At 44.3% G+C, this 14,389-nt stretch overlaps 1 protein-coding gene across 4 annotated transcripts; it reads left to right on the top strand.

Annotated features, from left to right (window-relative positions):
- The first annotated feature begins 650 nt into the window (after positions 1-650).
- On the top strand, positions 651-13,379 carry COCH (cochlin). 4 transcript variants are annotated; one of them, XM_024551277.3, is made up of 12 exons: positions 651-674; positions 1,393-1,449; positions 1,539-1,589; positions 3,691-3,847; positions 4,416-4,549; positions 5,021-5,083; positions 5,537-5,581; positions 5,668-5,815; positions 8,606-8,709; positions 9,426-9,652; positions 9,825-10,341; positions 12,862-13,379. In XM_024551277.3, the coding sequence occupies exons 2-12, from the start codon at positions 1,416-1,418 to the stop codon at positions 13,035-13,037; spliced, it is 1,656 nt and encodes a 551-aa protein (XP_024407045.2). In that variant the 5' UTR covers positions 651-674; positions 1,393-1,415; the 3' UTR covers positions 13,038-13,379. The 4 variants fall into 4 exon arrangements, with proteins under 4 accessions (XP_024407045.2, XP_053784698.1, XP_045044240.2 ...); XM_053928723.1 differs by lacking the exon at positions 651-674 and adding an exon at positions 1,021-1,084; XM_045188305.2 differs by lacking the exon at positions 651-674 and adding an exon at positions 1,153-1,176.
- Positions 13,380-14,389: the final 1,010 nt, after the last annotated feature.

The following is a 14,389-nucleotide window of genomic DNA, read 5'->3' as shown; positions in this document are numbered from 1 at the left end:
AAGTCTTCCTGAATCAAAATGTTCAGAGATGGGGCTCAGGCCCCGCCTGCTCGGCGCGCATTGTAGATGCGGCCAGGTCGGAGGCTTTGGGAACCTCTGTCTAAGGCTCATGCAAAACTCACTTTCGGTAACAACAGTACCACAGCTCTGGTCTGTGACTTCAGTACCAAGGGACAAATGGCCTGTGGTCTGAGAGTTCAAGCGCCCCCAATGTGAACGAAGAGAAAAACTGTCCGTGCTCCCAGGTGGCGTATCACTCTCCTAGCAGATAATAAATACTTACAGATTCTGAGATTCTGTGTGTGCAATGACCAGACTCCCAGGTCTGGGTTTGTGGCAAGGCAACCCAGCACAAATCCTTCCCGACGTAGAACAGAAGAAAAGGCCAAAGTGAGGAGCGGTCGGGGCCCCCGCACAGGCTTGGCCTCCCCATGACAGTAAAGGCAGACGCTGGGGAACATCCGACTCCAGCAGGAACCGAGTCGGAAGGCTGGAGCCCTAAGGTCCAAACCATAACCAATCAGTTGTCAGGGTCTCTAACAAATCCAGGCCTGCGTTTGTCAAACCCAGGTGGGTGTGAGTTTAGAAGTAGGAGCTCGTTTCCCCCGAAGCACGCAGTTGGGAAGTTTTGTTGGGAAGTGACTGTGCGCTGGCGACCGTCATTCCCGAGCCAGGTGAGTCGCCGCACGTCGGGCAGCCTCCCCAGCCCGAGCGCAGGCCAGGAGCGGAGCCCCGTCGCCGCCCCGCACGCGCCCCGACATCGCTGGCGCCCGCTCCCGCGTCCGCGGGACTCTGACTCCGGCCCAGGCGCCGTCCGCCTGGGGACGCGTGCGGCGTCCAGGCAGCCGAGCTTCGCGCCGCGGGGGGCAGGAGCCTGGGCGCGGGCCTCACCCCGGGACCGGGAGAGGGTGAGGGTGGAGCTGGACGCCGCCGCCCGGCCCCGGGGACCGGCTCCCGGCTCCCACCCCGCGGCGCCCCCCCCCCCGCCCCCCCGCACAGTGCTCATGCGCGCGGCCCGGCCTTTATAGCGGCCGCGGGAGCCGCGCTCTCCGCACTCGGGCGCAGCGGGGCGGATCCGGCCCAGGTGCAGAGCGCTGGGCGTCGGGCGCGGGCGTGCGGGTGGCTGAGCCTGTGCGCGCGTCTCTTCTGACGCTCCCAGCCGGTCTGCGCGTCTTCGTAATTCCCCCTCCACTCGGGCCCGCGGTTGCACATCGATTCTGGGTCGGGCTGGATTTGCAGCCCGAGCGTCGCCTCCAGACCGGGACGGGGGGCGGGGGCGTTGGTTGGCTCCGGGACGGAGGCCCTGCGGTCTGCCCGGTCTCGTCGGCCGCGCCTGGGTTTCCCAGTGGCGCCTGGTCGCCGGAGCCTCCCTCGCATTCTCTGTCTCCCCAGGTGCACGCAGCCCCGTGACTACCATGGCAGCAACCTGGAGCCCCGTTCTCTGCCTCGGTGGGTCCGCGCCCCTCGCCGCCCCCTTTCCCTCTCGCCAGGCCTGGGGGAGGCTGGAGCCGGCCCTCGCGCTTGTCCTCTGTTCGCAGGTGTGAGTCTGCTGCTGCAGCTGCCGGAGCCCGTGGGCAGCGAGGGGCCGGGTGAGTGGAGGTGTCCGGTCGGGGAAGCGGGGCTCCGGCCGGGCGGCGGGAGGGGCGCAGGGCCCGCACGTAGATGCGCGCTCAGGTGGCGCCCCTGGACCGCGGCGCGCGGGCGGGGGCTGGAGCCCGGACAGGTTGGAGCGGCCGCCTGGCGCGCCCCCGTTCGTGCCCACAGCCGGTCTACCCCGGCTTACCCCTTTCTCCCACGCGAGGGGGCCCGGGAGGCGATGGTCCTTCAAAGGCGCGGAGAAGGAACCCTCCCCTCTCCCCATCCACACTCACATCCCGAGAGCCCGGGGCTGGCCGAACTGCGACAGCCGAAGGTCAAGGCAGGAGGTATTCGTTGAGCCGCACAGAAGGTGGGGGGACTAACTAGTCCCGGTGTTCCGCAACCATTTGGAGCCAGGGGGAGCCTGCTAGACCCGACTTCAGACTCTCAGGGCTGACAGAGCGAGACAAAGAGGCTTACGTCGGTGTCCCACCTTGTCTGACCCCTGACCGTGTTTCTAGGAGTGTGCCCTATAAAAAGTCAGCATTTGAGAGTCTTTTTAGAGTTTGTGCAACGTGTAGAAGTCCGAGTATGGGTGTGTGGTTCGGCGTGTTTTCTACAGCATAAAAGGCAAACTCTTCTCCAAAATCTATGCTTTGTTTTCCTTGAGAGGAGAAATGAAGGTAAGAATTGCACCAGGTTGTATTCAGCACCCCTGCGCCGCCCCACGCCCCCCACTCTCTTTCGCTAAAGCCAGTGTTGACAGATAGAGGTAACTTGTCTGATGCCACCAGAAATGGGAGGAAGAATTAAGGCTGTTTGATAACAGGTATGAAGCTGCTGTGTTTGGTAAGGATTTTTATTTCCCCAGCAACCTAGAGTGTTTCACAGCGAAGGGATCGGCGTTGTCCTTGGCTTCCTGCCCTCCCTTCCAGGGACAGGTACAAGGCAGGGTGCAGCCCAGCGCAGAGGGCCCTTAAGAGGAGGGTCTTTGTTGGAAGCAGGCTACTCGACTGGGCACTATGACCAGACGGTATTACTGTCTTGAAAAAACGTTTTATATATAAATTTATTTATTTATTTACATATATAGCTCTCTCTCAAACGGTTTTATTTAACATCAAAGGGTTTAATTAATATCAAAAGGTTTCAAAAGGTTTGGATAACCACAGTTTCCTGTGTTTAGAAAATAGTATTTAATAACATTATTCTAAATTGAATATTTACAGTAAATTGACGAATCAACGCATTCTATTTTGGTATGTGTTACATGTTGCCAAGGGCTCGTCTGTACATAACATCTTCTGTAGTAAAACCTCTGGTTCTTTGTTCGTTGGGCTGACCGTGTGAAACTTGAGTATTAACAGTGCTTTCTATGGCTGTCTGGGCAGATCTGGAACAGAAGTAAACAGGTTCCGTTCAGATGATAACGCTCCCTTCCGAAGGGGCTAACTTCCCTGTTTCCTGTCCTGCAGGAGTCGCAGAATGTTCCTTGTGCTGTGTGACCTTGTGCTGTGTGACCTTGGGCACATTAACCCCATGGCTTTCATTTCTTCATCTGTAAAATGAGTGATTGGGCTAAATGACATTCAGTAGAGAGAAGCATCTTTTTACTGTTTGCTTAAATTGATATATCTTAAAGGTACTGGTATAAATGGTCCTCTGAAGCACAGGATGACTAGAGAGGCCCGTGCACGTGTCTGTGAGACTGTTCCTCACAGGCTCCACCCAGACTTAATTCCGTTACCTCAGGAAACTACTTACACAGTTGTCCTCAGAAGTGAGATTTTTTGTTACTCAAATGAATTAACAAATGGCCGGTGACTCTTATTTTGTAGTTCTGATGTGGTTCCAATTGGGTATTTTCAAACTGGTAAGGACTGAGAAAGTGCCCCAGTTAGACTTTACAGTGGCTGAGGACTAAATTAAACTGGAAAACTGACTTTTGGCTTGCTAAAATCTGGAATGGTGTAGGACAGTACCTACGTCCATCTTCCTAACAAGAAATGTCAAAATCCGGGAAGTAAAACATCAATCTCATGTCCTAGTTCCCCCACCAACACTGCCCCAAAAGTCCTAGAATGCTGTTTACATTCCCTCCTTACTCTTCAGTTCCCATTGCTATCACGTGCTTTACCAGAGGCCTGGACATCAGGAAAGAGAAAGCAGATGTCCTCTGCCCAGGGGGCTGCCCCCTTGAGGAATTCTCCGTGTTTGGGAACATAGTGTATGCTTCTGTGTCGAGCATATGTGGCGCCGCTGTCCACAGGTAAGCCTGAACACGCCAAGGGGAGGGAAATGCCAGCGTGATTATTCTCCTTCCCTCGCTAGCCATCTTTTCTTTCTCTTGGTGCCATAGAATATGGATACATTTTTAAGTTTTTCCTGAATGTCCTTCAACACCAGCTACACAAGGGAAGCTTTCTGACCAAAGGCAAATTGCATTATTTCTTGATAGCTAGATTTCTATGATTCTAAAACACTGCTAATCATGTAATATATCACTGAGTTTTTCTGTGTGCCAACCATGGTTTTAACTTCCATGACAACTCTACCACTGTACAAGGTAGGTGCAATTTTACTCCATTTTCCAGATGAGGGAACATACTACAAGTGTATTCTTATCACACTTAAGCTTGACAGCACAAAACCACTTTCCCGGGCAGATTCTGCACCTGTGTAAGCAAGTTTATTCAAAGGCTGGCGGCATCCTAAGATGGCTTTCCTGCCGAACCGTTTTCTCAGTTAATCAAAGCAATAGATGCAGCATGGCACGAGTCAGGCAGATGCCCCTGAAAAGGGTGCATAGACTCCCGGCTGTTATTCTTGTGTTGCAGGGGAGTCATCAGCGACTCCGGGGGGCCTGTGAGAATCTACAGCCTCCCGGGTCGAGAAAACTATTCCTCGGTACTTGCCAATGGCATCCAGTCTCAGCCGCTTTCCCGATGGTCTGCTTCTTTCACGGTGACAAGTAGGTGCAGTTACATGGCTCTTTCTCTTGTGGAAACATCGCCCCCTGCCCCCCAAAACAGATTCTGCTTTTCTCAGCCCAGCCTCTCTGACTTCAGTGGAAAAACCTGTGATCAAGACCGAAGGGGTCAACTATGAGTTAGAGTCAGGGGACCCCAAGGGTCAAGGACCCACTCAGAAGAAGGCAATGAAGACGTGAATGGTCTGTCATCAGAATGCCCTGACATTTACCAAGTAACACTAAATCAAAAAATGAGTGGATGAATGTGAACTCATTTTCGGTGATCCTTTTAAAATACGACATAATAGATAAGAATCCATTTTGGTTCTTTGAAACCAGAATGCCGCAGTTATTGCTTCAATTGCCATCACTCCGTTATATTTATCATCCTATAGAACCCGAAATTAGACTCATTGTGCTCTGGTGATAAAAAAAGGAAGAGGAAAAACAGCCTCCTCTTTATTTTAACAGAAGGCAAAAGTGCTACCCAGGAAGCCACAGGACAAGCAGTGTCCACAGCACGTCCGCCAGCAGGTACGGAACGTGGAGCTCACGGCTGCCGGATGCAGCACTGGGAAGCCCTGGACTGGAGGCGCTCACCTGTGTAGGCCCTGCTGCCTTCCTGACTTGTCCCTCTGTTGGGCACCGCTCCCCCAATCCATACAGTCATTAGGTCTTTTTAAGACTGGCACTCCTGCTGGTGTGGCTAAGTGGGTTGAGCACCAGCCTGTGACTGAAAGGGGCACCGGTTTGTACCCTGTCAGGGCAATGACTGGGTTGCAAGTCAGGTCCCCAGTTGTGGGCACAAGAGAGTCAACCACACACTGTTACTTCTCTCCCTCACTTTCTCCTTTCTTTGCATTCTCTCTGAAAATAAGTGAATAAAGATTTTTTTTTAAAAAGCAAAAAAAAAGAATGACACTCCTTGTGGGCTTCTTGCTATGGAACTGCTTCCTTTGGCTAATGCCAAATGCTTCCTTGTTTTAGGCAAACGACTAAAGAAAACACCTGACAAGAAAGCTGGCAATAAAGGTAAGAGTCCACTTATCCATTTGGGAAGATAATATTCCTCCTTCCCTCCTCTTGAAACTGCTGACAGAAAGACTTCTTTTTCACAGACTGTAAAGCAGACATTGCATTTCTGATTGATGGAAGTTTTAATATTGGGCAGCGCCGATTTAATCTACAGAAGAATTTTGTTGGGAAAGTGGCTCTGATGCTGGGAATTGGAACAGAAGGACCACATGTGGGCCTTGTTCAAGCCAGGTACCAACCTTGTTCTAATCGGAGGAGACTTGAGTGATGTCTGGAATGATGACAAATGATCAGTCTTTTTAGTGGGTGTATTCATTTCAGTTCAACATAAACCTGTTGAGTTGTGGGCAGTCTGGATTCCCAACTATAAAGGCAGGGTCTGAGACTGTCTGAGCAGACTGGGTGGGTCTAAGTGCTTCCTTTCTGGAATAAAAGGATTTAGATAATTATATGCTATTTGAGGACCAGAAGGTAGACTGAAGGGTCTTGTCACTCATACAATTACCTCTGCACACCTACTCTGCTCAATTCCTAATTTCTCTTCACTAAAGGAAGAATAGACAGTGATATGTCTATTCCTCCCCTCTATTCTGTTACTCTTTTTAGCTGTTTCCATGTTCCCTTGATTGGAGATCTGAAGCTTGACCTTTTTGTTTTTATTCATTTAAAAACAGTATTTATTGATACATATTATAAAAAGCTTGAAAAACATATAAAGCACAAAGAACAAATTTCCCAAACATAACCTCCAGATAATCACTGTAGAATCTGTTATTTCTTTTCAGTATGTTAAGAAAATATTTTATTGTAGATAGGAAGGTATTTCTTAATACAGTTTTTTTTTTTTAACCTCATGAGGACATGTGTATTGATTTTAGAAAGAGGGGAAGGGACGGAGAGAGAGAGAGGAACATTGATGTGAGAGTGAAACATTGATTGGTTGCCTCTTGTACACGCCCCAGACCGGGGACTGAGCTTGCAGACTAGGCACGTGCCCTGACCGAGAATCGAACCAGCACCCTTTCAGTTTACCACGGTGCGATGCTCCAACCAACTGAGCCACACTGGCCAGGACAAGAGTGTATTCTTGATTTTAAAAGCTCAGACTGTAAAAAAAAGAAAAAAAGCTTTATATCCTGTTTTTTCATCCCTGGGTGTTTTGAGCATTTTACCATATCACAAATATTCTTAAAAAAATAATGTTTCATGTTACTTCGCACGACTGGCCATTCTTCTGTTGCTTTTCTTCACTGCCACACTGCACACTGCGACGCGCGCCCCTGTGGTGTCTGTGTCTCACCTCTGATTAGGCTGGATCCCTAGGAGTGGGAGCAGGTCAGAGGGTTCTGACACTTTTAAGGATTCTGAGATAAACAGTTAAGTTGCTGTCTAGAAAGTTGATCCAGTTTAAACTACTATCAGCAGTGTGTAAGGGTGTCACCAATACCATTACAAATAGTAATTTATATTTAACTTGTTCTTATATTATTTGTTAAAATTGGTGCTTAATTGAGACAGGCTTTTTTGGATTGAAAATTTAACTTTGTTGTTTTCTACATGATTTAACAATTTGTTCCACATGTTAAAAAAAGTGAGCTTCTGATTCCATTGATTTATGATATCAATTTTACATACAAGTTTAGGCAAGTCTGTTCCTTTAATCTATTTGCTACTTCTTATATCTGTTCTACAGGGCTTTGACTATTGTAGTTTATTGTACATTTTAACATCCATAAGGCAAATTCCCCATAGTACTTTTATATTTTTCCTTTGCTATTTTTACTGAATTCCTTTTTAAGATGAAAACCACCCTATCCTGCAGACTCATACAAAGACTAGCTTTTCTATAAACTTCTTGGTTTATAGTTCCTCTATTTTAAAAAGAACTATATCAAGAGTTTCTGCTTACGCAGAATAACAATATTTCATTAAGGAGGTAATAATAAGACTAATTGGGAGAGTTGAAATTTGACCATAAAGTTAAAATCATAAATCATAATTTGAATAGTTGAAAAGTGGCCATAAAAGTGAAAAGGTTATCAACCCATGAAATCTGATTTTGTGACCCAACATTCCATGAGTTATACAGAAATCATACCATCAGGTCTGCAGAAATACAGTCAGGCCTATGCCTGTGCCTCAGAAGGCTTGACTTAATGGCCATTGATAATGCTAAGATCTTAAAAGTTTTGCATTTATGACATATTGACTTCTCTGATAACCTAACAAATTGTACTTTAACTGTTTTTTACTCACTATGGTCTCTAATGAACAAAGTAATTATAAAAGTGAGCTGTAATTCTTTTACTATTAAATATGGAAAATCTCAAACCCCTTACCATACACATAATTTTAAGATTAGCAAATGTCAATATCATTATCAGAAAAGTTCAGTATTATAATACTTGATAATGCATTTCATTGTAACTTTTCTCATTTGTTAAACATTGGCCTTAGCGTCATTGAAGCAGCCTCCTCTGACCAGAGACCTGGGTTCACAGGCCCAGACTGTGTGGAGCTTACCAGGCCCCCAGTGGAGCTGCCCCAGCCTCACACCAGGCTGGTTTCTGTTGGGCCCAGGGCCCCGAGCCACGCCTGTTTTCCAGTGCTCCATAGAGCTTGGGCATGGACGTCACAGCCAAACAAATCTGAATTTAAAGTGTGCCTATATTTTGTTGGGAGAATTACCCAAATGCTCTGAGCCTGTTTCTTCATTTATATGATAGGGAAATAATTTCTACCTTATAGTTATAATGAAATGAGATAGACTATATATAATATACAGTATATACCAGAACACAGTAAACCCTCAAGGTAGCCATTGTTTTTGTTACATTTCTGAAAGATCCCTAATAATTCAAGTAAGGATGCAATGCATTAATTAATGATGTAATGTGGGATTAAGGAAGAAACTTACCCTGGACATTGCCCAGGTTAAAGATTTCTTAAAGGTATATTACATTGCTTGTTTTCCTTTACCAATTCTCTCTGAATAACATTTTTTTTCATTTTTTCACTTAGTGAACATCCCAAAATAGAATTTTACTTGAAAAACTTTACATCAGCCAAAGACGTTTTGTTTGCCATAAAGGAAGTAGGTTTCCGAGGGGGTAATTCCAACACAGGTGAGTGGACTCTGGCACCTGGGATGTAACACAGGAGAGGGTTATGAGTGGTCAGTGTTGTAAAACAGTGTTGTGCTGTTTTATGTAAGGAGATGAGAAACTCTTCTTTATGTCACTGGAACCTTGGCTAGACGTGCACTTGATCATCTAAGATATGCAATCTTTAATGGAAAACATGCCGAAGGGTTCATTGATATTACATGTTTAAAAAACTATTATAAAGCATTGTGATTTATAATCCTTATGCCAAATTGGGCAGCTGTCACTTTAGAGAAGTACCTGTTTGGAATGCTAAATAGAAGCAAAGATCAACAGACTTACCTAATGAATGTAGATGTGGTGGGAAAAACTAGGGTAGCACTAAGGACCCTCAGAAAGGAGGCTTCTTGCTCTGAGACGTTGGAGCTGCTAATCAGCCAGTAGGGGTGGGACAGAGAGCACGGGTACAGGAGTGGGAGCGTTTTGTGTTTCTGATGATTGATGTAAGGAAAGGAAATGTGAGGCTTTGGGGAAGTGATGGGATAAGTAATGTGGATTTTGAAGACAAAAAAAAAAAGGCCTGACAGATAATTAAACTTCCCCACCTTATGCATCTATTATAGAACCAGGTTCTATATAAGTTAAATTCTTAAACGAGGTGGCATTGAGCCGGTACAGGGAAACAGAAATGTCATTTGAGCAGTGGTGGCTCCAGTTTGCTTCTTTTTCAAACCTAGGAAAAGCTTTGAAGCATACCGCCCAGAAATTCTTCACAGCAGACGCTGGCGTGAGAAAAGGGATCCCCAAAGTGGTGGTGGTATTTATTGATGGCTGGCCTTCTGACGACATTGAGGAAGCAGGCATTGTGGCTAGAGAGTTTGGTGTCAATGTATTTATAGTTTCTGTGGCCAAGCCTATCCCTGAAGAACTGGGGATGGTTCAGGATGTTGCATTTGTTGACAAGGTAAGGAGGTGAAGGGCGTCTTGTTATGGTAATGATTCCTTTTTGGACCTGGAGGCACAGTGCTGACTGGCCTGTATCTGGATTGACTTTGAATATTCAAGATTTAATGTTTTCACTTTTAAGAAATAAGCTTTGATACTTTTGGGCATGTCTTCCCCTTCCCCTACTTTAGGCCGTCTGTCGGAGTAATGGCTTCTTCTCTTACCACATGCCCAACTGGTTTGGCACCACAAAATACGTAAAGCCTCTGGTACAGAAGCTCTGCACTCATGAGCAAATGATGTGCAGCAAGACCTGTTATAACTCAGTGAACATCGCCTTTCTCATCGATGGCTCTAGCAGTGTTGGAGACAGTAATTTCCGCCTCATGCTTGAATTTGTTTCCAACATAGCCAAGACTTTTGAAATCTCAGACATTGGTGCCAAGATAGCTGCTGTACAGTTCACCTATGATCAGCGCACAGAATTCAGTTTCACTGACTACAGCACCAAAGAAAACATCCTGGCGGTTATCAGAAACATCCGCTATATGAGTGGTGGGACAGCTACTGGGGATGCCATTTCCTTCACCGTGAGAAACGTGTTTGGCCCGGTGAGGGACAGCCCCAACAAGAACTTCCTGGTGATTGTCACCGACGGGCAGTCCTACGATGACGTGCGAGGCCCTGCTGCTGCCGCCCACGATGCAGGTAAGGTCCTTGTCGTCTGTCTGGGAAGGGAACTGGGGGAGGGGTTCAGTGAGTTTTAGAAGCAAATACAGACTTTCGTATTTATTTCATTCAACACCTACAGTCATGTTCTCAAAGCTTTGCCCAATATTAACTGATTTTTGTCAAGGCAGCTCTACTAATCTCAGTCCAGATACAAAAACCAACTTCCGCCAAACACATAGTGGCAAGGCCAGTATTCAAACACAGGCAGTCTGGCAGAGTCCACACTCCTGACCACCGTCTTACTGGGGAAACACCATGAGAACCATGTCGTGTGCCGTGAAAATGTTGTAGGTTTATTGTAATTTGCTATGAATCTACTATTTGATAACTTACCTTTTTATTTTTTTTAGTAGTTTTCAGGCTGGCATGAGTTTTCTAAGGTCATAAGGCCACAAATAATGATTTTAGTCCTATTCCATCTAAACTTCCTTGTGTTTTTTCCCCCCTTAATAATGGAAACACACACTGATGTTATAGAGTATGAAAAGGTTTTCTTTTTTGTCTTACCCCAACCTTAACACTACTTTGGGCCAAGGCCCCTTGTTCCTGAAGACATTAGCATGTGTGCGCTGAGATCAGAAAGGCCAGCAAGAAGCTGAGGGTACCTTTCCTGGGGTGAAACTGAGTGACTGGAGTCCAGGAATATTTAAAGAACAAAAATGGGGTGGGGGTGGATTAGCAGCCTTCCATTTTGCTATACTCTTCTGCACTTCCTTTTCCTTATTTAATTGCCAATTACAACCTTGTTCTTTTTGTACAATAGTACCTCTGCCAATGCATTTACACACTTTCGTAAACATTGATGGAGTCATTTATTTAGTAGAACTGATACACCCATTGTCTTTATTTTTATACATCTGGCTTATTTTACACATCAGCAACTAAGCTGTGTTGGAGACCTGTTTGCTATCATACCCCTTAAAAATGTAGCTTACTGAACTAAGTTATGGTTAACAGGATTGGATTCAGGCTAAAGTGAACTAGATTAACTCAAATGTATTTTCCCTAATTGAATTTCAGGAGGATAGGCCATGCTATTTTCATGAAAATTATCTCTACTGGTATCAAAATTAAAAACAAAAGTTAACAAAAGCCAGAGAATAGAGTAGGCTTTCTGGGCTAGGTCACAATCATTTTTGTGTTTGTTCTTTTAACTATGATTATATACAAGGACTGAGCTAAAGAATCTGGGCTCGAATGCAGAATTCCAAGTGAGGAAAACTAAGGGGGAGGAAAATTTTGACCTTTTTCTTCTGCCAGAGGTTCAATAAACAACAAATTGTTTGGTGGTGAGAAACAACATACTGTTTCAAGTAGCTTTTACATCATCTGAACCTGCTTCATTTTTATCTTAAGCATTCACAACTCAGCACTGTAACCACTAGAAGGGGGATGAAGCCTTGAATAGGAGGGGAACAGCTATTTCAGAAATTCTCAAAACGTTATGGGGAATTTCATCCAGAAGATAGATGGTAGTCTACACTGAGAATCTACTAAACCACTGCTTCTACAACTGGGATGGAGATGAATCAAACTAATGTAATAGCACCCTCACCAAAATGTACTTTGGAATAAAAGTCTTCTAGTTGCTCAACGGAATGCAGGTAGAATGCCTCACAGGCATTTCTCTTTGGCTGTTTCCATCACCAGATTTTTGCTTTGGGATTAAAGACTGACTGACAATTTGCAGCTTGCAATGTAACAGATAAAGACTGAAACAGAAGGAAGTTACTATTCAGAGTTCTAGTCACCATTCCCTCACACACCATTTCCCACTTCAGAAAACCCTAACCATTTACATATCCCATTCTTCCTTGCTCCATTGTACTGGCTTGACTCCACTATAATGGTTAACTGAAGTGCGGATAGCACACAGTACTCTCATACCAATGTGAGGGAAAGCTTTCATTTCACTAAGTATGTTTGCTGTAGGGCTTTTTGTTTTATTTTAATATTGTTTATCAGCCCTGGCTGGTGTGGCTCAGTGGATTAAGTGCTGACCTGAAAACCAAAGGGTCACTGGTTCAGTGCCGTCAGGGCACATGCCCGGGTTGCAGGCCAGGTCCCCAGTAGGGGGCGCTGGAGAGGCAACCACACAGTGATGTTTCTCTCCCTCCCTTCCCCTTTCTCTAAAAGTAAGTAAAATCTTAAAAAAAGAAAAAAGGTATTGTTTATCAAGTCAAGAAAGTTTTATTTCCACCTGTTGTATCATGGATATTGAACTTTATCAAACATTTTTTGTCAGTGATCACTGGTCTGTTAATCTGGTTAATTACACTGACGGTAAATCTTCTGGAGACCGACCAAACTGTTTAGCCATTTTTATCACAAGAACTGTTAAAACCTACCTAACAACTGGCTACTGGGGATTTAGTTCTTCAGATATTCAGGCAGTTTCCTCCGCAGCCATGTCCTAATGTATGAAAAAATATATACACATAATTTTACATGTAGACTGCAACTTGGTTTTTACTCCTTGTAATATTTCCATTGCAGGTATCACCATCTTCTCTGTTGGTGTGGCTTGGGCACCTCTGGATGACCTGAAAGATATGGCCTCTAAGCCAAAGGAGTCACATGCTTTCTTCACAAGAGAGTTCACGGGACTAGAACCAATAGTTTCCGATGTCATCAGGGGCATTTGCAGAGATTTCTTAGAATCCCAGCAATAATGGTGACATTTTGACAACTGAAAGAAAAAGGGCAAGGGAACATTTTCATAATACTGAAATATTATAGAACATATTAGGATCAGATACAAAACTATTATATTAAAGATGCCAACAGCTGTTTTAAGCAAATAAGCATTCATTTAAAGCAACTAGTTTCTAATTACAACTTAGACTTAATTGTTGACTCTGCTGAGGCTTTATAATCATGATCCTTAGGAACTCAGGAAAGGGGATATATTGTGGGTTAAAATCTTAAAGCTCTATTCTAAAAAGCATATTAAATGTGTTGATTTGCAAATTCCATAGCTCAATAAAAGAATCTGATACGTAGCGCAAAAGCAACATTCTTTATCATTCTGTATGAAATACATAAGGAAAATGAGAAACTTAAATAGAAAACAGCTCTTTTAGTTCAAATATAAATTATCTTGACCCAAGTAGATGTTCCCTGAAACCAGTAATAGCTGTTACTTAGTGTATTAAAAAGTTGTAATTACAGATGAAGTGGAAGGGAATTAGCTATCAGGCTTTTTTTTGTATTTTCATAGTAAGTTATAATGGAAAGATGACACTAAACAAGATAGCAAGACTGCTTAGTATTTTTCTATTTATATCCTTAATTTTTATGTGTACAGACATATACAACAAAAAAGTGTTAAGTTGGTAAATTTATACTTTAAACATTTAGCTTTAAGCACGTATTTCAAATAGACTGTAGGAAAAATATTATAGTTTTACTATATTTAAGCAATAAAATTGCTGTTGACTAAGCTGCCTTACCTTTATTTTTCTAAGTGTCTCTCCATAGGGCACGGTAAAAATTCTACATTCAATAATTCACGCAGAAAGGCCAACTGTATTTTTTCTTAAAATCATGCAGTAAGATTAAATTCTTTTCCTGTCAATTATTGAATGCTTACTGTTCTAGGCATTATACACAGCCACTACCAGGTTAAACAGAACAAGATGCCTTTGGTTACTTGGTTCAACAAAAATGTTTTATAATTAACATTATATTTACTTAAACATGCTTGTGAGGTTGGTTCCTAAGAAAAGTGATCAGAATTTTGTTAATGTAATTAATAATCATTACCTCACCAAGAACTTCCCCCTCAGGTACAGAGAGGTGCTATCACCCCACCCCGCCTGTCTTCTCTAAAATCGGACCTGCCCTTCCCATTATCCATCTGCACAACCTCTCTCATCACACACTCACGGATTCCACCTGGATGGCTTACAACCAGCTGACCTCAAAACGGTGTTAACTGGCTGGAATAATATATATACTCCAGTTAATCTTTTGAGTCTAACCATTTTACAGTTTGTGTAAAAGGAATGAAAGGACTATGTAA

Source organism: Desmodus rotundus, chromosome 7 (genome assembly GCF_022682495.2).
Source record: "Desmodus rotundus isolate HL8 chromosome 7, HLdesRot8A.1, whole genome shotgun sequence".
NCBI classification, from domain to species: domain Eukaryota; kingdom Metazoa; phylum Chordata; class Mammalia; order Chiroptera; family Phyllostomidae; genus Desmodus; species Desmodus rotundus.
The sequence above is the reverse complement of the archived record's forward strand: the minus strand, read 5'-3'. Positions and strand labels throughout refer to the sequence as shown.

What these genes read in the sequence shown, in the direction of transcription:
- COCH (XM_024551277.3), top strand. Translation starts at nt 1,416, where the DNA reads ATGGCAGCAACCTGGAGCCCCGTTCTCTGCCTCG. An exon ending in GAGCCCCGTTCTCTGCCTCG is followed by an intron (nt 1,450 to 1,538) that starts GTGGGTCCGCGC and finishes CTCTGTTCGCAG; the next exon opens with GTGTGAGTCTGCTGCTGCAG. An exon ending in CAAGAAAGCTGGCAATAAAG is followed by an intron (nt 5,582 to 5,667) that starts GTAAGAGTCCAC and finishes TCTTTTTCACAG; the next exon opens with ACTGTAAAGCAGACATTGCA.